At 44.9% G+C, this 25,725-nt stretch overlaps 1 protein-coding gene across 1 annotated transcript in view; it reads left to right on the forward strand.

Annotated features, from left to right (window-relative positions):
* The window catches only part of zdhhc17 (zDHHC palmitoyltransferase 17), a 122,090-nt gene that overhangs the window by 33,913 nt on the left and 62,452 nt on the right, over positions 1–25,725 (forward strand). Inside the window, exons 2-3 of the mRNA XM_078567644.1 lie at positions 10,985–11,088; positions 18,125–18,247. Coding sequence (XP_078423770.1) covers positions 10,985–11,088; positions 18,125–18,247 — 227 coding nt within the window. The remainder of the gene's footprint in view (positions 1–10,984; positions 11,089–18,124; positions 18,248–25,725) is intronic.

The following is a 25,725-nucleotide window of genomic DNA, read 5'->3' on the forward strand; positions in this document are numbered from 1 at the left end:
GTAGGTGTGAGGAGGGTGGAAGGTGTAGGTGAAGGAGTTAGGAGGGGGGGAAGAGGGAGGGAGTCTGGGGAGGAAGGAGTGTGAAGTGGGAGAGAATCTGGGGGGAGGAAGGAGTGAGGGGAGGGAGGGAGGGAGTCCGGGGAAGGGTTGTGGAGAGGGGAGGGAATTCGGGGGAGGAAGGGGTCACGGAGGGGAGGTGGAAGGTGCTGCCAGGGCGGGGGAACAATGATGGGGGGAAAGGAAATGGCTGACTGGGGGAGGGGGAAATACAGGAGAGCGCATGAAAAACGAATCAAGACCATGCTGTCTAAATCAAGTGCTGCATGGGAGTGTGATCATTGCGTAGGCGGAGATGCTAGTTGGTTCAGATGGACAACTGAAAGCAAACCCAAGCAGGCAGCATTGAATTGCTCAGGACATTGAGGTGAATGTGATACATGAAGGATCTGCTTGTGTGGGAGAGGCTTGCATGAGGCTCTGAAAGGCCCTGCCACACACACACACACTTCTCCCTCCAGAATCACTTGTGGGCCAGCTGCTCCCTCTGCAGTGACAGAGGAAGAGGTTGAGGGGCTCACAGACAAAGGGGACTCGGAGGGAGGGACAGCTAATGAGACCCCTGAGTGGATGACCCCTGAGGTGTCCAGCTGCTGCTCCTCTTCCCTTTGGGTGCCTGGGTGGGCCCTGGCCTGACTCCTTGAGTGGAAGGAGCACCTGGAGGGATGTTGAGGTGCCCCATTTCTCACTCGCGTTCCCATTGCAGGAACTCACACATTGCTCCCACGATGGGGTGCAGGTCTTTGTGCATCTCCTCATTCTGCTAGATCAGGGTCTCCATGGCGTCCACCATCCTCCCGTGGAGACCTCCATACACACACATGTGGCACCACTTCATCAAAGAGCAGGCAGACACACCCTGTTTTGAGGACTTCCAACAGCTCTGCGTGATGCCTTTTGCTGACTCTCCAGGATGAGCTAGAGGACTGAATTCAGAGGCTCGTCATCTGAATCGGACCTCACAGATGCCTCTTCCCCAACAGTCCTCCGAGTGCCGGGAAGCTCGGCTGAACCTGCCTCCTCCTGCTGCGGACATGTGTCCATGCGGTGACCACCAGATTGTGAACCCAAGCCTGCTCTAGATCTAGGCCTACCGAAGCGTGTCTCTGCGCTGGTGCAGGGTGTGGGTAAGCGCTGTGACGGGTCTTCCAGGCTGCTTATTTCCAGTTCTTTAATTAATGAAGTGTCCTCTTGGCTGGAGGTGAGGATGTCGATGGAGCTGAGGGACTGGCTGGCTGAGGGTGTTGGTCACTTGGCAGAGCTCCCTCTCTCCCAAAGCAGAGATAATAAGTGCATATCAGCAAAGTCAAAAGCAGGAGAGAGAGCACTCACAGTTGTGTTGAGAGAGGGATGATGTGATGCAGGATCCTCATGAGGGTGTTCGCCAGGCTCACCATCACCGCAGGCAGGGTCCATGTCCTCACCAATCAGTGAGATGGCACGCTTCTTAAAAGTGAGTGAGGGGCCTAATGTGGGCCACTCCACCCCAGGCCTGGGACCTCTCCCTGCAGTTGTGAGCAGGCTTCTCCTGCTTGGAAACAGCTGGAGAGAGTGTGAGCAGGACACATGGCACTGCGTGGAATGTTTGTGTGGTGAGCGGAGACATGGACATGATGATGTGAGTTTGAGAAGATATAAGCCTGATGGAGATGCGAGGGTGAGTGTTGAGGGTTAGTGGTGTTGTCCCTTGAGGTGTGAGACCCCTGTGGATGTGTGATGGGTTTGTGAGTTGAGAGCGATGAGAAGAGTGACTTACTCTGGCGGAACGGTTGAGACCATTCACCCTGTAGCAGCACATGATGGCTGTCCTGTTTTGCAGGATGTTGGCACTGACCATTGTCCCGGAGAAAGAGTTGTGGGAGGGGGCCGGAGTAGGACTGGAACAAGGAATGTTCCACATACCTCCCTGTCACTTGCCATTTCAACACTCCACCCTGCTCTCATGCCCACATGTCCGTCCTTGGCTTGCTGTATTGCTCCAGTGAAGCTCAACGCAAACTGGAGGAACAGCACCTCATCTTCCGACTAGGTGCTTTACAGCCTTCCGGACTGAATATTGAGTTCAACAATTTTAGATCATGAACTCACTCCTCCATCCCCACCCCCTTTCCGATTTTTCCCCCTCCTTTTTGTTTTTTCCAACAATTTATATAGATTTTTCTTTTCCCACCTATTTCCATTATTTTTAAATGTATTTCCATCCATCGTTTTATCTCTACCTTTTAGCCTTTTTAGATTCCTTCATCCCACCCCACCCCCACTAGGGCTATCTATACCTTGCTTATCCTGCTTTCTACCCTTAATTAGCACATTCCTTTAGATAATATCACCACCTTCAACACCTCTTTGTCCTTTTGTCTGTGACCTCTTTTGGTTATCTCCACCTATCACTGGCCCTCTACCTAGCTCTTCTTGTCCCAATCCCTCCCCTTAAACCAGCTTTGTATTTCACCCCTTTTCTATTTTTACTTAATTCTGTTGAAGGGTCATGAGGACTCGAAACGTCAACTGTGCTCCTCTCCACCGATGCTGCCAGACCTGCTGAGTTTTTCCAGGTATTTTTGTTTTTGTTTTTGTTTTGGATTTCCAGCATCCGCAGTTCTTTGCTTTTATCACTGCCTTGTTTAAATTTCAAACAATGCTTGGCAGTTAACTGCAGTCACCATCACAAGTGCATTCTCTATGGTAATGCCTGTTCCAATCAGAGTCCACTTGCCAACCAATCAGTACTATCTTCTCATAGAGAATAAATTGTTGTTTTCTCCTTATTCTGGTATTCTTTGGTGTCCTATGAGTGCAAGATGAACAGCTTGGACATGTCTCTTTTTTTTCAGCAATACTAAAAAGATTTCTCCTCATCTCGGTGCTAAGTGGCTTCCCCCTCATTTTAAAATTGTGCCGGTGGTGCTTGACTCTCCAACCAGGGGAATCCTCTTGCCTGCATCTACCCTGTCTATCCCTTTAAGTATTTTGAAGGTTTCAATAAGATCCCCCCTCATTCTTCAAAACTCTAGAGGTTACAGGCCCAGTTTCCCCAACCTCTCTTCATAGGACAGTCCTGCCATCCTGGGAACAAGTCTGAGCCTCATTGCACTCCCTCTATGGCAATAATATCCTTCCTAAGGTAAGGGGACCAAAACTGCACACAGGTGTGGCCTAAGCAAGGTTCTATACAATTGAAGCAAGACTTCATTACTCCTATACTCAAATCCTCTTGCAGTTAACAGGATTTGCCGCTTTGCATCTTCCTCACAACACGTATTTCCACCTAGCTTTGTGTCATTCGTGAATTTGGAAATATTACATTTGGTCCCCACATCCAAATCATTGATATATATTGTGAGTAGCTGGGGCCCAAGTACTGATCCTTGCAGTACCCCTCTAGTTACTCACTGCCAACGCAAAAATGATCTGTTCCTTCCTACTGTCTGTTTTCTGCCTATTAACCAATCCTTAATCCTTGCCGGTTTATTACTTCCTATCCCATGTGCTTTAATTTTGCTAACGGGTTTGAATTCAAATTTCACAATCTGCCATGGTGGGGTTTGAACCCGGGTCCCCAGAGCATTACCCTGGGTCTCTGGAATACTAGTCCAGTGACAATACCACTATGTCACCGCCTCCCCAGCATTGTGCAATTAGAAAGGGTTAATTAGTAATCTTGTTGTGCGGGGTCCTTTAGGGAGCAGTGACCATAACATGATGGAATTCTTCATTAGGGTGGAAAGTGAAGTAGTCCGATCTGAAACTAGGGTCCTAAATCTGAACAAAGGAAATTATGAAGGTATGAGGGATGAATTGGCTTTGATAGATTCGAGAGCTTCATTAAAAAACATGACGATGGATCGGCAATGGCTAATATTTAAGGAACAACTGCAGGTGTTACATCAGTTATACATCCTTTTCTGGCACAAAAACACAACAGGAAAAGCGGCCCAACCATGGCTAACAAAATAAATTAAGGATAGTATTAGATCCAAAGAGGAGTCATATAAAGTTGCCAGAAAAAGTAGCAAACCTGAGGATTGGGAGCAATTTAGACTTCAGCAAAGCAGGACAAAGAGGTTGATCAAGAGGGGAATAATGGAACATGAGAGTAAACTTGCAAGAAACGTAAAAGCGGGCTGTAAAAGCTTCTATAAATATGTAAAAAGAAAAAGATTAGTGAAGACAAATGTAAGTCCCTTACAGTCCACAATGGGAGAATTTTCACAGAGAACAAAGAAATGGCAGAGCATTTAAACAACTACTTTAATTCTGTCTTCACAGAAGAAGACACAAATAACTTCCCACAAATACTAGGGAACCAAGGGCCTAGTGAGAAGGAAGAATTGAAGGAAATTAGTATTAGTGAAAAAATAGTGCTGGAGAAATAATGGGACTGAAAGCTGATAAATCCCCAGGGCCCGCTAACCTACATCCCATGTGGCCGTGGAAATAGTGGATGCATGGTTGTCATCTTCCAATCTGCTATAGATTCTGGAATAGCCCCGGAGGATTGGAGGGTGGCAAATGTAACCCCACTATTTAAAAAAGGAAGGAGGGAGAAAACAGGGAATTACAGTCTGGTTAGCACAAATGCTACAGTTTATTATAAAGGATGTAATAACAGGACACTTAGGAAATATCAACGGGATTAGAATCAACATGGATGTGTGAGAGGGAAATCATGTTTGGCAAACCTAGTGGAGTTTTTGAGGACGTAACTGGTAGAATAGATAGGGGAGAACCAGTGGATGTGGTGTATTTGGATTTTCACACAAGGGGTTAGTGTGCAAAATTAAAGCACATGGGATTGGGGGTAATATATTAGCATGGATTGGGAATTGGTTAGCAGACAGGAAACAGAGAGTAGGAATAAATAGGTCTTTTTTGGAATGGGAGGCCATGACTAGTGGGGTACCACAGGGATCAGTGCTTGGGCCCCAGCTATTCACAATGTACATCAATGATTTGGATGAGGGAATAAAATTTAATATTTCCAAGTTTGTTGACGACACAAAACTACTTGCGAATGTGAATGGTGAGGAGGGTGTCAAGAGGTTTCAAGGCGATTTAGACAAGTGATTGAGTGGTTGGGCAAATGCAAGGCAGATGCAGTATAACGGACAAGCGAGAAGTTATCCACTTTGATCGGAAAAGCAGAATGGCAGAGTATTATTTAAATGGTGATAGATTGGGAAATGTTGATGCACAAAGGGACCTGGGTGTCCTTGTACACCAATCACTGAAAGCAAACATGCAGGGGCAGCAAGCAGTTAAAAAGGCAAATGGTATGTTGGCCTTTATTGCGAGAGGACTTGAATACGGGAGCAAGGACGTTGTACTGCAGCTATACAGGGCCTTGGTGAGACCATACCTGGAGTATTGTGTGCAGTTTTGATCTCCTTACCTCAGAAAGGATATACTTGTTATACAGGGAGTGCAGTGAAGGTTCACCAGACTGATTCCTGGGATGACAGGATTGCTGTATGATGAGAGATTGGGTTGACTAGGATTGTATTCACTGGAGTTTAGAAGAATGAGAGGAGATCTCATTGAAACATACAAAATTCTGACAGGGATGGGCAGACTGGATGCAGGGATGATGTTTTCTCTGGCTGGGGGGGTCTAGAACAAGGGGTCACATTCTCAGCATACCGGGCAGGCCATTTAGGACTGAGATGAGGAGAAACCTCTTCACTCAGAGGGTGGTGAACCTGTGGAATTCTCTACCACAGAGGCTGTGGAGGCCAAGTCACTGAATATATTTAAGAAGGAAATAGATAGATTTCTGGACTCTAAAGGCATCGAGGGGTATGTGGAGAGAGCAGGAGTATTGCGTTGAGATAGAGGATCAGCCGTGATCATATTGAATGGTGGAGCAGGCTTGAAGGGCCAAATGGCCTACTCCTATTTTCAATGTTTCTAACCTCCTGTGGGGGACTTTATCAAAAGCCTTCTGAAAATCCAGGTATGCTATGTCCAGCAACTCCCCTTTATCAATTTCTGTTAGCAACATCCTCAAAAAACTCCTGATTTTCCATTCATAAATCCGCAATGACTTTGCCCAATCAGATCATTATTATCCAAGTGTCCATTTATCACATCCTTTATAATAGATTCTAATTTGGCAGAATGGTAGTGCTCCCAACTGCCCAGGGTTTCTGACTTAAATTCCTGATGATTGAAGTTTCAAGGTGAAGATGACGTTGTCTGAAGAGATGCTCAACACAAAGATCTGGACAGTATGAAAATTCTTTCTGCAGTTACAGTATTTGGGATAAAACTGACACTCCAATTTGTCTTTGCCTATCATTTTACACCACACCTCCAGAAATTGAAAACTCTGTATAGCATAGGTATCAAGCTCTAGGTTTATCATGGAGTGCATACCTGCATGCCATGGAGTTCGAGCTCCATTAGCAAATTTTCAATTACTGTTCCTGTTAGGATTTGTGCCCCTAAGTTGCTGATAGCAGCAGATCTTGGAGGTGTTATTTACAAGGTATGAGCAGCCTTTTTGAAGGATCGCTTCATTCGAACAGGACAAATAGGATGAAAAATTAATGTGAGCAGGCCGGGGCTGCACTGGAGTGTAGTCATTTCTACTCTGTCGTAAACTACTGGATATGAAAGTTGTTACAGCTTTAAGCAAGATTTACAAAACTTAGGCTTTTTTTGGCTTTAATTAATAATTCACCCCCCGCCCCTCCCTCCTCACTACTTGAAAGTTAATTTCTTCATCTGGCAGCTTAAAGTTGAATACTTAAGGCAATTGAAATTCCATACACTGTTGCCTTATCCTGCTATCCCAGCTTCCCACATAATTTTAATTTGTTTTATGGACCTTGCAGTCCCTCACAGATGTTTAGCCCATTTAAGGGAATTATTCTTATTAAGGGAATTAAAACGAGAAGAAGCGGTTGCCTCCAAATGGCAGTAATTTTATTTTCTCAATTTTAGAGAATTGCAATATTTCTGTTTGAGGGTCTCAACCAGATTAAAAATACATACAAACCACAGTCTCTGGATATGTTTGGAAACATCACCATGTACTGGGTTCAACAAATGCTTAATGGACAGTACATTTAACTTGTGTATGCTGCATGATTGAAACATCTCTGTTAGAGTAGCTGAGGAGAGCCACCCTTGTGCCTTGAGGCACATTTGATCAAGAGCCACACAACAGATTTGTGGGCAAGGTTAGAGCCCGTGGAATAAAAGGGACAATAGCAATATGGCTGAGTGACAGGAAACAGAGCATGGTGGTGAGCGCTATGGTTTTCAGACTGGAGGAAGGTTTATAACAGTGTTCCCCAGGGGCCAGTGTTAGGACAGCTGCTTTTCTTAATGTATATTTATGACCTAGACTTCAAATGTACAGGGCAAAATTTGCAGGTGACTCAAAACTTGGAAGCGTTCTGAACTGTGAGGAGGATAGTGTAGAACTTCAAAAAGACATAGTAGGTTGGTGGAATGGCAAACAAGTGGCAGATGACATTTAATGCAGAGAAGCGTGAAGTGATTCATTTTGCTAGGAAGAATGGGAAGAGACAATATAAAATAAACGGTACAATTCTTAAGGGGGTGCAGGAGCAGAAGGAGCTGGGTATATATGCACAAAGGATTGAAGGTGGCAGGGCAGGATGAGAGAGTGGTTAATAAAGTGTATGGAATTCTCTCCTGGTATTTATCAATTGAGGCATAGAGTACAAAAGCAAGGAAGTTATGGTAAACCTGTGTCAAACACTGGTTCAGCTTCTGCTGTAGCATTGTGTCCAGTTCTGGGCACTGTACTTTAGGAAAGATGTGAAGGCAGTAGAGAGAGTGCAGAGAAGTTTCACAAGAATGGTTCCAGGAATGAGGAACTTCAGTTACCAGGATAGATTGGAGAAGCTGGGACTGTTCTTCTTGGAGAAGAGAAGGTTGAGAGGAGATTTGACAGATTTTTAAAATATTTGTTCATGGGATATAGGCATCTCTGGCAAGGCCAGCATTTGTTGTCCATCCCTAATTGCTCTTGAACTGAGTGGCTTGCTGGGCATTTTCAGAGGGCAGTTCAGAATCAATCACATTGCTGTGGGTCTGGAATCACGTGTAGTCCAGACCGGGTAAGGACGACAGATTTCCTCCCCTTTATGTTTCAGATTTTATTAATTGAATTTAAGTTCCACCAGCTGCTGTGGTGAAATTTGAACCCATGTTCCCAGAACATTAGCCTAGGCCTCTAGATTACTACTCCAGTGACATTACCTCTACACTACTGCCATTCAGAATCATGAAGGGTCAAGGACAGAGTAGGTGGGGAGAAACTGTTCACATTGGTGGAAGGATTGAGAACCACGGGGCACAGATTTAAGGTGAATGACAAAAAAAGCAATGGTGATATGAGGAAAATCATTACATAACGAGTGGTTAGGATCTGGAATATGCTGCCTGAGAGTGTGGTAGACTCAATCTTGGCTTTCAAGAAGGAATTGGATCACCTGAAGAGGAAAAATTTGCAGGGCAATGGATAAAAGACGGGAGGGGGAGGGTGGCACTCGATGACTTGCTACAGAGATCCAGCCCAGACATGATGGGCCAAATGACCTTGTTCTGTGCTGTAACCATGTGCCGCTTTTGTTATGAAATGATGCAGTACAAAGTAAATCTTTCAGCCCATTGTGTCTGTTCTGGCTCTTTGAAAACTATCCAATTTGTCAAACTGCCCTGTTTTTGTTCCACAGTAGCCCTGAATTGTTGTCATTTTGAAGGTCTCCGCAGCCTCGTTCCCAGTTAAGGCTCTTTTAAAGGGAAAGGTGAAGGAGAGCGAGACATTGTGCTATGACAATTTTGCCCTGTACATTTGAAGTCTAGGTCATAAATACCTAACCTTTTCACGTGAGGGGCCATATTTCAATGATTTCTCACTAAGCGGGGCAGATGAGCAAATTTCAGAAAGATAAAGGCAAAATACTGCGGATGCTGGAAATCTGAAACAAAAACAAAAAATGCTGGAAAAGCTCAGCAGGTCTGACAGCATCTGTGGAGAGAAAGCTGGAGCTAACGTTTTGAGTCTGTATGACTCTTCAGAGCGTGCGATTCACAATGGCTGGCCGTTAATTGGCCAGCCAACGTAAAATCACGGCCGGGCCCGATTGTGGGCGGCGCCCAGCTTCACGGCCGCTCCCAGGTCCGCCCGCCCGACAAGGTAAAAACCCTGCGCGTGGGTGCACTCAGTGAAAGCTCCCTGAACGCACAGGGAGCTTAAGATTTTTAACATTACAAATAAAGAATGGGAAAAATAAGAAAAACACGTCCCCTCATGTGACTCTGCCATTTGAGCAGAGACCTGTTAAAAATGAGTTTTAAAAGTTTTTATTTTTTTAATCACTGGTCGAAACCTCACCCCGCCCAGGATGTTCGCTGATGATTGCACAATATTCAGCACCATTCGCAACTCCTCAGATACTGAAGCAGCCCATGTCCAAATGCAACAAGACCTGGACAATATCCAGGCTTGGGCTGACAAGTGGCAAGTAAAATTCACGCCACACAAGCAACAGGCAATGACCATCTCCAACAAGAGAGAATCTGACTTTCGCCCTTTGACATTCAATGGCATTATAGTCGCTGAATCCCCCATTATCAACATCCCTGGGGGTTACCATTGACCAGAAACTGAACTGGACTAGCCATATAAATACTGTGGCTACAAGAGCAGGTCAGAGGCTAGGAATCCTGCAGCGAGTAATTTACCTGCTGACTCCCCAAAGCATATCCAAGGCATATGTCAGGAGTGTGATGGAATACTCTCCACTTGCTTGGATGATACAGTCTAGGACAAAGCCCGCTGATTGGCACCCCATCCACAAACATTCACTCCCACCACCACCGACGCACAGTGACAACAGTGTGTACCATCTACAGGATGCATTGCAGGAACTTACCAAGGCTCCTTTGACAATACCTTCCAGCCCAGGTTTTTTCTCTCGTTTGCTTTACTTAGCTTAGGGTTGTAAAACTCATTAAAAGTGCAGGCACCTTTTAAAGTGAAACTACAACTCAATTCGGCCTTGCTTAACTCCTTAGACAGCACCTTCCAAACCCATGACCACTCCATCTAGAAGGACAAGGGCTGCAGATAGATGGGAACACCACCACCTGGAAGTTCCCCTCCAAGTCACTCACCATCCTGACTTGGAAATATATCGCAGTTTCTTTACTGTTGCTGGGTCAAAATCCTGGAGTTCCCCCCTAACAGCACTGTGGGTGTACCTACACCACATGGACTGCAGTGGTTCAAGAAGACAGCTCGCCACCACCTTCTCGAGGGCAATTAGTGATGGGCAATAAATGCTGGCCCAGCCAGCAACACCCACATCCCAGGAATGAATAAAAAAAAGTAGTGATCAGTTTAGCAGAGGTGCTATTTGAAGACTGGGTTTAGGGAACTCGTTTGTTTGCTCTACAGTTGAAGAAACGGTGAGTTCAGAGTGCGGTTTTTGGGTGTATCGGGCAGAGATACGAGTTGGGTGAAAAGCATCAGGTGAATGCTCAAGAATTCACTGGAAGACAGATGTTTGAAACTGCCAGTCCCAAGCGAGAAGCCTTTGTGTCAAGCTCATGGTAACTCTTCACTGGTTTATGTGTCTGTAAAGATATTGCTGAGGTAAAGGGATACTGGGAATTTGAATTATCTTCTTGCGTTTGTATTGAGATATTTCCAACTTTCTTGTCTGGTGTAATGTCCTTCACTTGTTTTAATAAATATTTTATTATTTGTATTAATGGTTCATCGGCAGACTCTTGTGAATTTGGTCAGTAAAATTTCCTCCAAGGTCTCTAACAAAAGTTAGGATCTATCAAGCTAGGTTTCATAACAAAGGTATCAATGAAAAATTGGAAAACCTGTCATGCTTAAAGCACACTGATTGTTGTGACCTTTTTTAATATAAAATAGGATGTCAAGACTCAAAGCCATTACAATCATGGCTACGGTGATTCACTGGCACGGAAAAGCCATATCGACGACTACAGCACCTGGGACATTGTCAAAGCCACACAGTAAGTGCAAAATGTTTTCACAAATCTGCTGGGCTCCATTCTATATTTTGTCTCTGCTTTAATCATTTAAGTTTAAATAAAAACAACTTTGAAAATTATAACAGAACCAATGTTTAATTAAATCTAGCTAATGCATGGAAACACTTCGAATTCTGATTGGTACCAACAACACCAATTTGATTTAACATTGGCTTTAACATAGAAAAAATCAGCAGCATATTTCAGAAGTGTAATCAGAGAAAAATGGCTCACGAGGTAGAGAAGGAGCTATTGGAGAGTTGACCAAAGGTTTGGTCAAAGAGGTAGCTTTAAAGAAGGGCCTTAAAGAGGGAGGAGGTAGAAATAATCAGGAGCAGAGTTACAGAGCCGAAGGCTTAGCTGCCTAATACTGGGGCATAGTGGGAGGAGTGCACAGTGGAAGGAATGGAGAACACAAGGGTTGGAGGAGGTTACAAAGATAGGGAGGGGTGAGGCCATGCAAGGATTTATTCATAAAAATGAGAATTTTAAATTGGAGGCACTGAGGGACTGACAACCAATGTAGACCAGCAAGGACAAGAGTGACGGGTGAGTTGCACTTGGTGCACAACAGAATATTGGCAACGGAGTTCGAATGAGCTGAAGGTTGGACAGCCTGGAAGCTGGGAGGGCAACCTGGAATAGTTAAGTCTGGAGGTGAGAGAGGCACAAATGAGAGTTTCAGTGATAACTGAACTGAGGCAGGGATGGAGGCAAACGATGTCACAGAGCTGGAAGTTGGGGGTCTGCTAAGAGGCTGGAAACGTAGTTCGGGATCGAGTAAGATGTTGAGGTTGCAACAGTATGGTTTAGCATGATTTAGCATGAGACAGTGGCTGGGGAGGAGAATGGAATTGAAAATCAGGGTACAGAGGTCTTGGCAGGGCCGACGGTGATGGTTTTGCTCCTTCCCAGTGTTTAACTGGGAGAAATTGTGGCTCATCTAGACTGGATGTTAGTCAAGTAGTTTGGTAACTCAGATAATGGCTGCTGTCAACATAAGCATGGAAGCTGGCTCCTCTCTTTGGATGAGGTTGCTAAAGAATGCAATGTGGATGAGGAGTCAAAAGGCTTAGATTGATCCTCTGCAGCTGATGGGCCAAGTGGAAAGGGAAGTCATTGCTCCTGATGCTCTGGCCAAAGTTGAATAGATATCAATGGAACCAAATGAGGATAGTCTCACTGAGCTGGAAGACAAGTTGATGGAGAATGGTGTGGTCAGCAATGTTAAAGGTCACAGAGAAGTTGAAAAGGTCAAGGAGGGAAAATGCAGCATGATCACTTTGAGGGTGTTCAGGTGCTGTGCACCATATACAATAAAATCACTCAGCAAAGACTTTGAAAGACATTTTAATTTCTTAGTGAAGAGTACTTTGAAGGATTCAGCAATGAGTGCTGATTATTGTTGGGGCAGAATCTTTGATCAGCCATGCAGAATGGTTGAGCCATGCCCGAGCAGCATTTTGGCAACTGGTCTGCAATCTCTGGCTTTTTGAGGGAAGAACATTGGGCCAGAGTTGAGAGAACAGCACCAAAGAAAATGTGTTTGGGTCCTTGTGCCCATACTCTGTTTTGATGCTTCTTTGAATTACAAGTTTGTCTGAACAAACACACTCTCAGCTGGTGTACCTGTATTTTACTGGATCGTCATAGGAGAAGGCCAAATTAAGACTTTGGAATTCAGAGCAGCATGGGCCTTGCAAAACAAGAAGGCCCAGTATCTCACAACTGAGAACGTCTGATAGGCAATTAGAATTAATACCTTGTTGCGTTTTACAATGGTAAAAGCACTATATTTTACACATCGTGTTTTCGTCTAGAAAGGCTGTGGAAGCTAATTCAAAGGGCTATTGGATAAATACTTGAAGGAAAAAATTTACAGAGATATGGGGAAAGACTTAGGGAGATTGAAGAATTCGCTGGATTTTTAGTTGGAGATTACAACTTTAATAGATTTTATTGCCCACTCTGAAGAGAAACTACAGAAGATTTCGGATAGGGTAGTGAGTGAAAGTGAGATGAAAGAGCTGATTGTAAGAAGATTGTAAGAATAAATTGTAAGAAATTAAAATGTCTAGTAGTGTCCAAACAGAAAATCAGACCAGAATTTGGGATCACAATGAAGAATCAAAAGGTCACACAGATAGACAAATTTTGTTTCCTAGGAAATATGTTAACATCTGTCGGAAAGTCTTTGGGCATGTAATACGAAATCATGATTTCCAAAGTCTGATGCTGATGGGAAAGATCGATGGTAAAAGAGATTGTGGTAGGCGAAGAACAATCTCTCTAAAGAGCCTCGCAAAATGGATGATTTTTTAAAAATTCATTCATGGGATATGGGTTTCACTGGCTAGGCCAGTATTTATTGCCCATCCCTAATTGCCCTTGAGAAGGTGGTGGTGAGCTGCCTTCTTGAACCGCTGCAGTCCATGTGGTGTAGGTACACCCACAGTGCTGTAAGGGAGGGAGTTCCAGGATTTTGACCCAGCGACAGTGAAGGAACGATGATATATTTCCAAGTCAGGAAGGTGAGTGGCTTGGAGGGGAACTTCCAGGTGGTGGTGTTCCCACGCATCTGCTGCCCTTGTCCTAGATGGTAGTGGTCGTGGGTTTGGAAGGTGCTGTTGAAGGAGCCTTGGTGAATTACTGCAGTGCATCTTATAGATGGTACACACTACTGCCACTGTGCATTGGTGATGAAAGGAGTGAATGTTTGTGGATTGGGTGCCAATAAAGCAGCCTGCTTTGCCCTGGATGGTGTCAAGCTTCTTGAGTGTTGTTGGAGCTACACTCTTCCTGGCAAGTGGAGAGTATTGCATCTGCTTCTGACTTGTGCCTTGTAGATGGTGGACAGGCTTTGGGGAGTCAGTCGGTGAGTTACTTGCTGCAGGATTCCTAGCCTCTGACCTACTCTTGTAGCTACAGTATTTATAAGGCTGGTCCAGTTCAGTTCCTGGTCAATGGTGACCCCCAGGATGTCAATAGTGGGGGATTCAGTGATGGTAATGCCATTGGATGTCAAGGGGCGATGGCTTGATTCTCTCTTGTTGGAGATGGTCAATGCCTGGCACTTGTGTGATGTGAATGTTACATGCTACTCGTCAGCCCAAGCTTGGTTATTTACCAGGTTTTGCTATGTTTGGACATGGACTGCTTCAATATCCGAGGAGTTGTGAATGGTGCTGAACGTTGTGCAATCATCAGTGAACATCCCCACTTCTGAACTTATGATGGAAGGAAGATCATTGATGAAGCAGCTGAAGAAGGTTGGGCCTAGGACACTACCCTGAGGAACTCCTGCAGCAATGTTCTGGAACTGCTAGCCACAGTATTTATATGGCTAGTCCAGTCCAGTTTCTGGTCAATGGTAACCCCCCCTCAGGATGTTGATATGTACAAGCAATGAAGATGACTCAAGGCTCCAGAGGAAGATTAACATGTGGGTCCATGGTTGTCAATGCCCTCTTATGGCATGGTACCTTAAGAGAGAAAGATGAGGAAAGAGCAGTAGAGTGGGACTAATTGGATAGTTCTTCCAAAGAGCCAACACAAGCACGATGGGCTGAATTTTCTGCACTGTATCATTCTGTAATTCTACAAATGCAATTTGTTGTGATGCGGTTGGAAAAACCTTGTCTCATCTGAAAGACAGCTTCTCCGACAGTACAGCTTCTGGTTGAAGATTGTTGCAAATGCTTCAGCCTTATCTTTTGCACTGATGTGCTGGACTCCTCCATCATTGAGGATGGGGATTTTTGTGGAGTCTCCTCCTCCAGTGAGTTGTTTAATTGTCCATCACCATTCACAGCTGGATGTGGCAGGACTGCACAGCTTAGATCTGATCTGTTGGATACTCTTTTCGAGTTATCAACAGTCACAGATTGTAACTCTTTTGAGTACAATCACAGTTCTTGGTTTCCAGGAGTGGGACATGAACCCACAACCCTCTGATTCAAAGGCGAGGGTGCTATGAACTGAGCCACAGCTGACACCTCTCTGATCTGTTGGATGTGGAATCACTTAGCACTGCCTATCAATTGCTGCTTATGCTGTTTGGCATGCAAATAGTCCTGTGTTATAGCTTCACCAGGTTGACACTTCATTTTTAGGTATGTCTGGTGCTGCTTCTTGCATGCCCTCCTCTACTCTTCACTGAACCAGGGTTGATCTCCTGGCTTGGCGGTAATGATGAAGTGGGGGATATGCAAGGCCATGAGGTTATAGTTTGTGGTTGAGTACAATTCAGCTGCTTTTGATGGCCCACAGCGCCTCATGGCTGCCCAGTTGTGAATCGCTAGACCTGTTTGAAATCTATCCCATTCAGCACGGTGGTAGTGCCACACAACATGATGGAGGGTATCCTTATTGTGAAGACGAGACTTCGTCTCCACAAGTACTGTGCAGTGGTCACCGCTACCTCGCCAGGTTGGTGAGGATGAGGTCAAGTATGTTTTTCTTTCTTGTTGGTTCCCTCACCAGCTGCCGCAGACCCAGTCTAGCAGCTATGCCATTTAGGACTTGGCCAGCTTGGTATTGCTACCAAGCGACTCTTGACGGTGGACATTGAAGTCCCCTGCCCAGAGCACATTCTGCACCCTCCAAGTGGTGCTCAACATGGAGGAGTACTGACTCATCAGCTGAGGAGTTGGGATGGGGGTGATACGTAGTAATCAGCAGGAGATTTCCTTGCCCATGTTTGGCCAGATGCCATGAGACTTCATGGGGTCCAGAGTCAACGTTGGACACCCCTAGGGCAACTTCCTCATGCCTGTATACCACTGTGCACCACCTCTGCAGGATCTGTCCTGCAGGTGGAAGAGGACATAACCAGGAATGGTGATGGTGGTGTCTGGGACATGCTCCATAAGGTATGATTCCTTTAGCACGACAGCTGTTGCTTGACTCATCTGTGAGACAGCTATCCCAATTTTGGCACTTGCCCCCAGATTTTAGTAAGGAGGACTTTGCAGGGTCGACAGGGCTGAGATTGCCATTGTCGTTTCCAGTGCTTAGTCGATGCTGGGTGGTCCATCCGGTTTCATTCCTTTTTATTGACTTTTTAGAGGTTTTTATGACAATCGACAGTGGTTTCGTGGTCATCATTAGATGAATGATCTGCCATGGTGGGATTCGATCCTGGGCCTCCTGAGCATTACCTTGGGCCTCTAGATTACCAGTCCAATGACAATACCGCTATGCCACTGCCTCCCATAGGCATCAGTGCTGGTGTCTGAACTATTTGCAATCTATATTAATGACTTGGATCAAGGGACCAAATATATGGTTGCTAAACTTGTGGATGACACGAAGATAGGTAGGGCAAGTAAATTGTCAAAAGGACCTGACCTACCTAAATCCCTTTGTAGACTCTTTAAGTGAATGGGCAAAAAATTTGGCAGATGGAATTTAATGTGGCAAAATGTGAACTTGTCCACTTTGGCAGTAAGAATCAATAAGTGGTGTATTATTCAAATGGAGAGAGATTGGAGAACTCCCAAGCACAGACGGATTTGGGTGTCCTGGTACATGAATCACAAAAAGTTAATTTGCAAGTAACTGTAATTAGGGATGCAAAGAGATGGCATTTATTGCGAGGGGAATCAAGTATAAAAGTAGGCAAGTGTTACTACAGCGGTACAGGGTCTTAATGAGACTGATCTGGAATACTATGTACTATCTTGGTCTCCTTACTTAGGAATGAATATAATTGCATTATTAGTGGTTCAGAAAAAATTCACTCGACTGATTCCTGGGTTGAAGGGGTTTGCTTATGAGGAAAGGTTGAGCATGTTGAGCAATGAAGCTGTGTACATTGGAGTTTAGAAAAATGAGACAAGATCATCTAGAAACATAAAAGACCCTGAGGTGACTTGACAGGATGTTTCCCCTTGTGGGCGAGTCTAGAACTAGAACGAGGGGAGACAGTTTAGAAATTAGGGGTCTCCTATTTAAGACGGAGAAGAGGAGAAATATTTTCTCTCAGTGGATTATTAGTCTGTGGAATTCTCTTCTCCAGAAGCAGTCCAAGCTGGGTCATTGAATATACAGTGTTAAAGGCTGAGTTAGATTTTTGATCGACAAGGGAGTCGAGGGTTATGGGGACAGACAGGAAAGTGGAGTTGAGGCCACAGTCAGATCAGCCATGATCTTATTGAGTGGTGGAGCAGGCTCGAAGGGCAAATGGCCTACTCCTGCTCCTAGTTTTTGTGTTCTTGTGTTGTGTTCATGAGGAAGAAAGGAATAGAACAGTATACTGATCTAATATACTGGATGAAGTTGGGCTGGAGGAGGCTGATGTGGAGCTTAAACACCGGCATGGGCCGATTAGCTTGAATGGCTTGTCTTTGTGCTGTAAATTGTATGTAAGTGATGAATTCAGAGAGGACCCTCCTATGTACGAGGAATGAATCATGTAGTGACTTCATATTCACTTATGAAACACTTGTGTCACCTCAGAAAGTGGGGTCTGATGCTTGGGAGCAGCAACATGGGTTGCACAGCCCTAATACCTGATTAAAGAGCTAAGTGTTAACTTAAACTGTGAGAATTGGTAGGACAGCAAGGATTCTGGGAACAGTAGAGCAAAGGGCAATGCTGTCCACACATAAGCAGTTCTCAGCAGGTGTCATTGAATAAAAGATTGGAGTAGGGATTTCTTTCTCTTCCCTCCCCTAATCTTTTCTTTTACCCTCCCCTCCACTATGATTCTTTCAACCAAATTATCATGAAGCCAATGATTGCATTCCAACTGTTCCCCTTCTCCACTGAGGAGCAGCTCCACACATAGCTCGGAATGAACCCAGGAATTTCACAATCTGATTGAGGCAGAACAACATTAAGTGATACAGTTACCAGCTAGGAGGCCTAGAAATATATTTTTCACAGAGTTGTGTATACATGCCGAGAAATAAAATGGAAATTAATGATTCTAAGTCTGGATTTTATAAAAACGCAGGTAAACACAAACATCAGACACATATGTAGGTATAGCAAAGATATTTGCTTTCTTTTCTAGATATGGAATATTTGATCGCTGTCGGGAGCTTGTGGAAGCAGGTTATGATGTACGGCAGCCTGACAAAGAAAATGTTACACTTCTGCACTGGGCTGCTATCAATAACAGAATTGACCTGAGCAGGTAGGTCTTTGAGATTCATTGCTACTCTTTGAAATACCATGAACATTGTGAAACGGTATACACTGCCTTGTAATAACTTTGTTTAAATGTCAGTTGATAACAAGACTGGTGCTTGGTGATGGCCTGACTTGTGTAATGAAAGCTTCATTATTATACCTCGTATCTCTTGTACTTTGCAGAATGCCTACAGTATAAGAATCTTACTCACCATCACAATGTACGGTATCATTACAACCATTAATTTATGTTTGATTGAAACCCTACCTCTGCCTAGTCTATGTCCACTTATTTATGCCTCATTATTCATTTCCTTCCAGATCTTGCAGTTTATATGATACCCAGTTATGAAAGCGAACTAAAGTTATTAATTCAAAATTATACATACATAGATACGTACATATATACGTACAAGTTAGGAGCAGGAGTAGGTCACTCGGCCCCTCGAGCCTGCTTCGCCATTCAGTAAGATCATGGCTGATCTGAATGTAACTTCAGCCCCACATTCCTGCCTACCCCCGATAACCTTACACTCCCTTGTTAATCAAGAATCTATCTAGCTCTGCCTTAAAAATATTCAAAGACTCTGCTCCCACCGCCTTTTGAGGAAGAGAGTTCCAAAGGCTCTCAACCCCCTGAGGGAAGAAATTTCTCCTCAATGCTGTCTTAAATGATTGACCCCTTATTTTTAAACAGTGATCTCTAGTTCTAGATTCTCCCAAAAGAGGAAATACCCTCTCCACATCCACCCTGTCAAGACTCCTCAGGATCTTAAAGGTTTCAATTAAGTTGCCTCTTACTTTTTTAATTTCCAGTGGATACAAGCCTAACCTGTCCAGCCTTTCCTCATAAGACAACCCACTCATTCCTGGTATTAATCTAGTAAACTTCCTCTGAATTGCTTCCAACTCATTTACATCTTTCTTTAAATAAGGAGACCAGTATTGTAAACAATACTCCAGATGTGGTCTCACCAATGCCTTGTACATCTGAAGCATAACCTCCCTACTTTTGTAATAATTTTGCCTCACAATAAATGAGAACATTGTATTAGCTTTACTAATTACCTGCTGTACCTGCATACTAACCATAGAACCATAGAAAAGTTACAGCACAGAAGGAGGCCATTCAGCCCATCTTGTCCATGCCAGCCCGAGGGCGCCCAGGTGCCCTTTCTAATCTCACCTTCCTGCACCTGGCCCATAGCCCTGCAGCTTACAGCACTTTAGGTGCAGATCCAGGTACTTTTTAAAAGAGTTTAAAGTTTCTGCCTCTACCACCAACTTGGGCAGCGAATTCCAGACACCCACTACCCTCTGCGTAAAAAAGTTCTTCCTCATGTTCCCCCTACACCTTCTGCCACTTATCTTGAATCTATGTCCCCTGGTTCTAGAATTCCCCACCAAGGGAAACAATTTTATCCTGTCCACTCTATCTATTCCCCTCATCATTTTGTACACCTTTTGTGATTCTTTAGAACTTGCAATTAACATTGAAGGTGGATTCACATCTTTGGGGATACAAGTCACTGCTGAAAAGGTCAAAGGAAAAATGTCTGGATATGCAGTTTATTTGCAAGTTGAATTCAATTTCAGATCTCAGAAATAGTGGGTGGAATTTTCCGGTCCTGCCAGCGGTGGGTTTCGTGGCATGGGGGAGGGGAAAATTTGGAGAGAGGACAAAAGTTGGAATCCCGCCGGTGGGAAATCAATTTGGAACTTTACCCTTACCACTTTCATGATGGGCTGAAAGCGGGTCGGGTTTCCCGCTGATCCTTGTCGGGAATTCCATTTGCATACACTACCATGTCATGAATACTCATTAAAAGCACTACTTACCAGAATCACATTCCCCCTTCCAATTGCATTCCACGCCAGCGGGAAGTTAGACTAGTCTAAATCAGGACTGGATATAAGTGATGTGCAGCTGTCCTTCCTCACTTCGCTCGTGACTTCGAGGTGAATGCAACATTCAGAGTCGACCTGCAACAGCGCTGCTCCAGTTTCTCAGCAATGCCAGTGTTATGCTACGCTGGTGGGGGTGTAGGGATAGTCTGCTCACGGTGAGTAACGCCGCACTCCAGGAGGACAGCACTCAGTGTGTGCTGCAGGTCTCAGGCAGGGCTGTACTCTGAAACAGAGACCTGCAATGCAACCGTGGTCAGGCGGAGAAATGGGGAAGAATGGGATATGGTGGGGTTGGAGGGTGCGGGTGGGGAGAGCGGGGGAAATGATGGCAGGCAGAGGGGAGACCGAAGGAGGGGAAGCTGGAGCCCGACATGGAAGACGAGAACGCAGACACAGAAGGGGGTGGATGGGGATCGAACTGTATGAATGGGAGAGGATGGTACACAGACTCTGGAATAGGAGGTGGGGGTCGTTGTGTTCGTATAGTGCAAGATGGATAGGTTCATGGAGACTCATGGAGGTAGGGGAGGGGAAAGGCTTGCACAGAGACACATGGAGGTGGGGAGGTGGGAAGGCAGACTGTGTTCTGATCAGTCAAGAAGGAACAGGAGAACTCATTGAAAGACATAATCCCTAGTCTGGGGCCAAGAGGTCTGAGTGAGAGATTAAAGGCAGTCCTGGGGCTATGCATGGCACACACGTTGTAGTCCCGCTCCAGGGAGGGGCAGGGCCTCTGTGCTCAACTGGGATAAGGCACAGCTGTGCAGGGCGTGTTCATTGTCTTACAGTCGGTGGCGATGGGGTTGTCTGGCTTGTACTGGGCTACAGGTGGATTGGTCATGGTTTGGGGAGGTATCTGCAGCCTGTAAATGGGGAAAAGGTATGGAGGGGTTACTCGAAGCTCTGCTTGGGGATTGGGGGGGGGCTCTCTCTTCTCTATGTCACAATGCACGCAGCCTCGAGATGGGGAAGGGTGAAGTCCACATGGGGACATCAGCAGTGATGGGTTCAGGGGAGTGGTTTGGAATGTCCACCACAATGGGATCCAGGGTTACTGGGGAAAGCTGGAGAATCACTGGAGGGAAGTCTGCCTGCACATCATGAGGTTCCAGGAAGATTGTAGCAACCTGAACACTGACAGGGGGAGGGTCAAAGCTGGTCTTGAAGTAGAAATGCAACGCCACCATCTTGAAACCCTGAAGTTATTGCACAGTTTAAAATCAAAACTGGAAAAAAATCTGCATGGGAGGGGTCTGAGGTGGTGTAGTGGGAGGATCCCACGGCTGGACTAAGAGGCCCCTTGAGGGGCACTCTCAGACTGCTTAGAGTCACAACATTGAAATAGAGTCAGAGCTGAGAGGAAAGAGGAAGGCTTCCTTGAGAAGGTGCAATTGAAGCCATTACCTTTTGGTGCGCTTTATCGAGAGACTACAGGAGTAATTGGCTTCACAATACAGTTGCTCCATTTGAACATTAACAGAGAGGTATGTGAGAATGGAAAATGCAGGCAACTGTTAAGGAAGCACAGCTGCTACATATTTTCCAGATCATCAATGGAAGCCTGTGCTTTTTCCAGTTGGTATGTATAACGGACAAAAAGGCATCCAGTCATTGCTGAAATGTAAGTTGAGCTTAATCAGTATACCAGATCAAAGATTGAAGGAGTGCCTTTGGTAAGGTGGCACATTTCATGAACGTGTCTAAGCCTCTTAGAACCTCTGTGGACCCAAGCCATTTTTACCATGTAAGCTTGATGCTGAAATAGGGGCATCAAAGGCAGATAATGGCCACCCTGATCAGATCATTTCACACCGCATATCACGCAAACTCATGAAGGCCATCATCTCTGGCCCTGAAAAGTGCCCAGCCTATCTCAGATTACCCTGGAAGGGCAGGGTGTCTCAAAAATTTGAGCAACAGGTGAAGCTAGCTGTTTCACACAGCTACTATGCCGTAGCAACACGAGTGATATTCGCCACTAACAGGATGCTGCCGCCAAGCCAAAAAGACATTCTGCTTATCACACATGATTAATGTGGTATATGAATTTCAATGTGTGATGCTAGGTATGTAGGCCGTACATCCCAAAGACTGGTGGATTGTATCAAACAGCATGTCCCAGCTGCTGTTTACAAAAGGCAAGGTACAGACCGCATCCAACCAGCCTGTGCTTGCAACTCAAAACATGGTGTCTAACATTAGATGTGATTCTGCGGTTCGACAACATTTGCTAAATGATCCTCAGTGTGCGAAGAATTACGCTGACAACCATTTTAAGATTGTCCATCAGGCTTGCAGTGTGGTGCATGTACTGGAAGTGACAGGGCCCTCTTCTTTACAGACAGAAAGAACATGTACATACATTGTATCTGTTTCAGCTAAACAAAATAAGTGACAGCCATTCGTTGACTCATTTCTCAGGGCAATGCCTTGACCAATCAGGGTCAAGCTGCTTGGTTTAAATTTCAAACAAAGTTTGGCAGTTAACTGTCAGTCACCATCAGTGGTGCATTCGCCATGGCAACACCACTTGCCAACCAATCAGCACTCTCTTCACAAACGGTATAAATTGTTTTCCCCTTATATTGGTATTCTTGCGAGTGCCCTGATGAGTGCAAGACGAAAAGCTTAGACATGTCTCTTTTTTCAGCAATACTCTGTGGGATTGAGATGTCAAATATCAGGGTTGGCACCTTGGTCACTTAGATTTGAGAGTCTGCACCTCAGCTACAAGGCTGTGTCAGCGAAAAGGTGGTAGTGCTGACGCAGCTCTGGGGCTTTATGTTGGCGAGTGGGAGGTCTACTACATTTGCCCAGTATTCATTAACCTGTAAACATCTAGCAGTCCCCAGGGAGAAGGAGGATTGAATAATGAAGACTGCGCTCAATACTCCCTTTTTGGTGGCAGTGATTGATTGAGGAGATTGTGCCTCCTTGCACAGTTTCGAGAGGAGGCCCAGCCTTAGGTACATGGTCCAGGGGAGCCCTAGCAAATCCAGAGGATAAGGAGGTTAGACCCATCCCATGGAGCCATCTTGCATGACCAAGGGTCTACTGAAAAAAACTTTCCTACCTGGAGATGAGCGAAAGCCAATGCTGCGCACATCTGCGCTTGTCAAGGGATGTGGTGGATCATATCTGCCACATTCTGGAAGAGGATCTAATGCTCCATGGACTGGGCGGACACCCCCTGGTAGTGCTCAGTTTTTTTGCCTGTGGATCGTTCCAGGGATGCACAGTATCTCACAGTCGTCAGCACATAAATGCATCAAGAAGGTGACAGATGCCCTTTACGGTAAAGCTTATCATTATTTGCAGTCCACGCTCAATGAAGCTAGCCAGGCGGATAGATTTCTGGGCTTTGCAGCTATTTCAGGCTTCCCTTGAGTACAAGGTGCAGTTGATTGCACACATGTCACTTTGAGACTTCTATCATGGCAACCCCTAATGTACGTTAACAGGAAAGAGTACCAGGTACCCTGCGAGTTCCCATGCCTCATATATCCTGAGTTACTCCCAGTTGCCTCACATATTTGTAGGGCCTCTGCAATTAAAGGGATGGCTGCTTGGGGATAAGGGGTACCCGCTTAAATGATGGCTCATGACACCCGTGTGTCATCTTCAGAGTGCCTCGGAGGAGAGGTACAATGTGGTGCAGAATATTGGCATCCTGAAGATGCACTCCTGATGTTTGGACTGCTCAGGTGGCTCTGCGGTACGCTGCACAGAGGGTGTCCCATATCATCTTGATCTGTTGCGCCCTTCACAACCTAGCACTTCAAAGGGGAGGATCACTTGCTGGCTTGGGGGGACATGGAGGAGACTGAGAGTTCCTTGGAAAATGAAGAGCAGGAAGGGCAGGAACCTGAAGAGGGAGATGAAGATCAGCCTCCATGTGAGGACGCCGTGAAAGACGTGCTCGTGCCACACTGATAGCAACAAGATTGCAGGAGGAGTAAGGTGCAGGCTATGGGACACAGCCACATTCCTTCTGTCCCTTAGTGCCATGCCAGTGCACTGAAAGGCTTTTGCAGCCAGTAACATCAAGAGCAAGTTCAGCATTTGGAGTTGCATCTTGAACCCTCATGATTCACCAGGTCCTAATCTTTGGAAAGGTCAGCGGCAAACCATGTATCCATGTGCTCTGGGAAGTGAAAGTCGGCACAACAGTGCAAACTCTGCGCCAAAGGACTGATGCAGTCGTCACCACCTTAAGAAGAAACTTTTAGCAGAGACTGAGATACGTGCATGGTTGGAGAAACCAGCATGGCTGCAAGTCTTGTGCATCTCATTTTAAGAAACAATTACGGCTAATCCTCCAAAGTGAGTGAGCATGCCCAACTCCACGCTGTCTTGTAAGGAGTAGAGGTTACTAAGGCATTTTGAAAACACTTCCAGTAAAGTAGAGGGAGGCGATTGTTGAGTGGGAGCATGGTTCGCCCTCACAATAAGAGCGCACATCGATGCGTTTGCATGACGCTTTGAAATGACAAGACCATTCTCATGGACAGCAAATTGTTATGACGCAGCTGTTGATAAATCTGAGTTATTTAAAAATCCCAGAGGGAAATTTTAAACAACTGTCATAACCTATATTTTCATTTGGTATGTTTGAGATGGAACTCTGAATTCAGGCATAAAACCACCAGTTCTCGAGAGGTTTTTATATCAAATTACATGAGACATTTATTAACTTACACAAGTTAAACATATACACATGACTACAAATTACTACTGTCATAACTTTTAACAAATTCCCAAACTAATCTCCACAAAGGCAACAACAACCCAAAGACTTGAAGCAGAAACCAGGCAAAGCATTTTCACCGTACAAATTCAAAATGAGGTTCCTTTCACTTTTGGTTCCTGTGTAGACAGTTGTAGGCTTACAGCTGCTTTAATGTTACATGCCTCTGCTCTGCACACACAAAAACTGCTGTCTGTTATACCCATCACATCTCTTTGAATGTAAATTCTCATTGTATCACCAGCCCTTTGAACTCCACATCTCTTCTAACAATAAAACGCCTTCCATAATACCAATTTATTTTAGTAATATAAACATTGTTTGGTCTCTGTTAGCTAGGTGCCAGATTTCACTCCCCTTCTTGAATGCTCTATTCAACAAAATGCAAATGCACTCTGCCTCTCTTACTTCTCAAAGCTGGTATACATAAAAGCACCCAGACTAGCTGGCTTTAATCCAGTTAAGACACACCCACAAACTAAACCCCTATTTAAAAAAAAATTTCCAACAATATTATATGCAATAATAGCTTCATGACATCCCCCTCCTTATCAGAAAATGAACCATCATAATTCTAAAAGACGGCTTCATTTTTAATAACCCATCTCACACTATCTCCTATACTTATTACACTATTACATTACCAGATGCATGCGTTAACATCACAATATATATGCACAAGTCCTTGGTATCAACGGAAATCACTCCAGTTCAGTGTCCAGGGTTTTAAAAATGTCCAATTTTCCTTTAAGCTTAAAACTCTTAGTAACACATCTGCAAACAGATTTTCTCTTCCAGCAACATGTATAATCCGTAGATTAAATGGT

This window comes from Cetorhinus maximus, chromosome 22, assembly GCF_964194155.1.
Source record: "Cetorhinus maximus chromosome 22, sCetMax3.hap1.1, whole genome shotgun sequence".
NCBI classification, from domain to species: domain Eukaryota; kingdom Metazoa; phylum Chordata; class Chondrichthyes; order Lamniformes; family Cetorhinidae; genus Cetorhinus; species Cetorhinus maximus.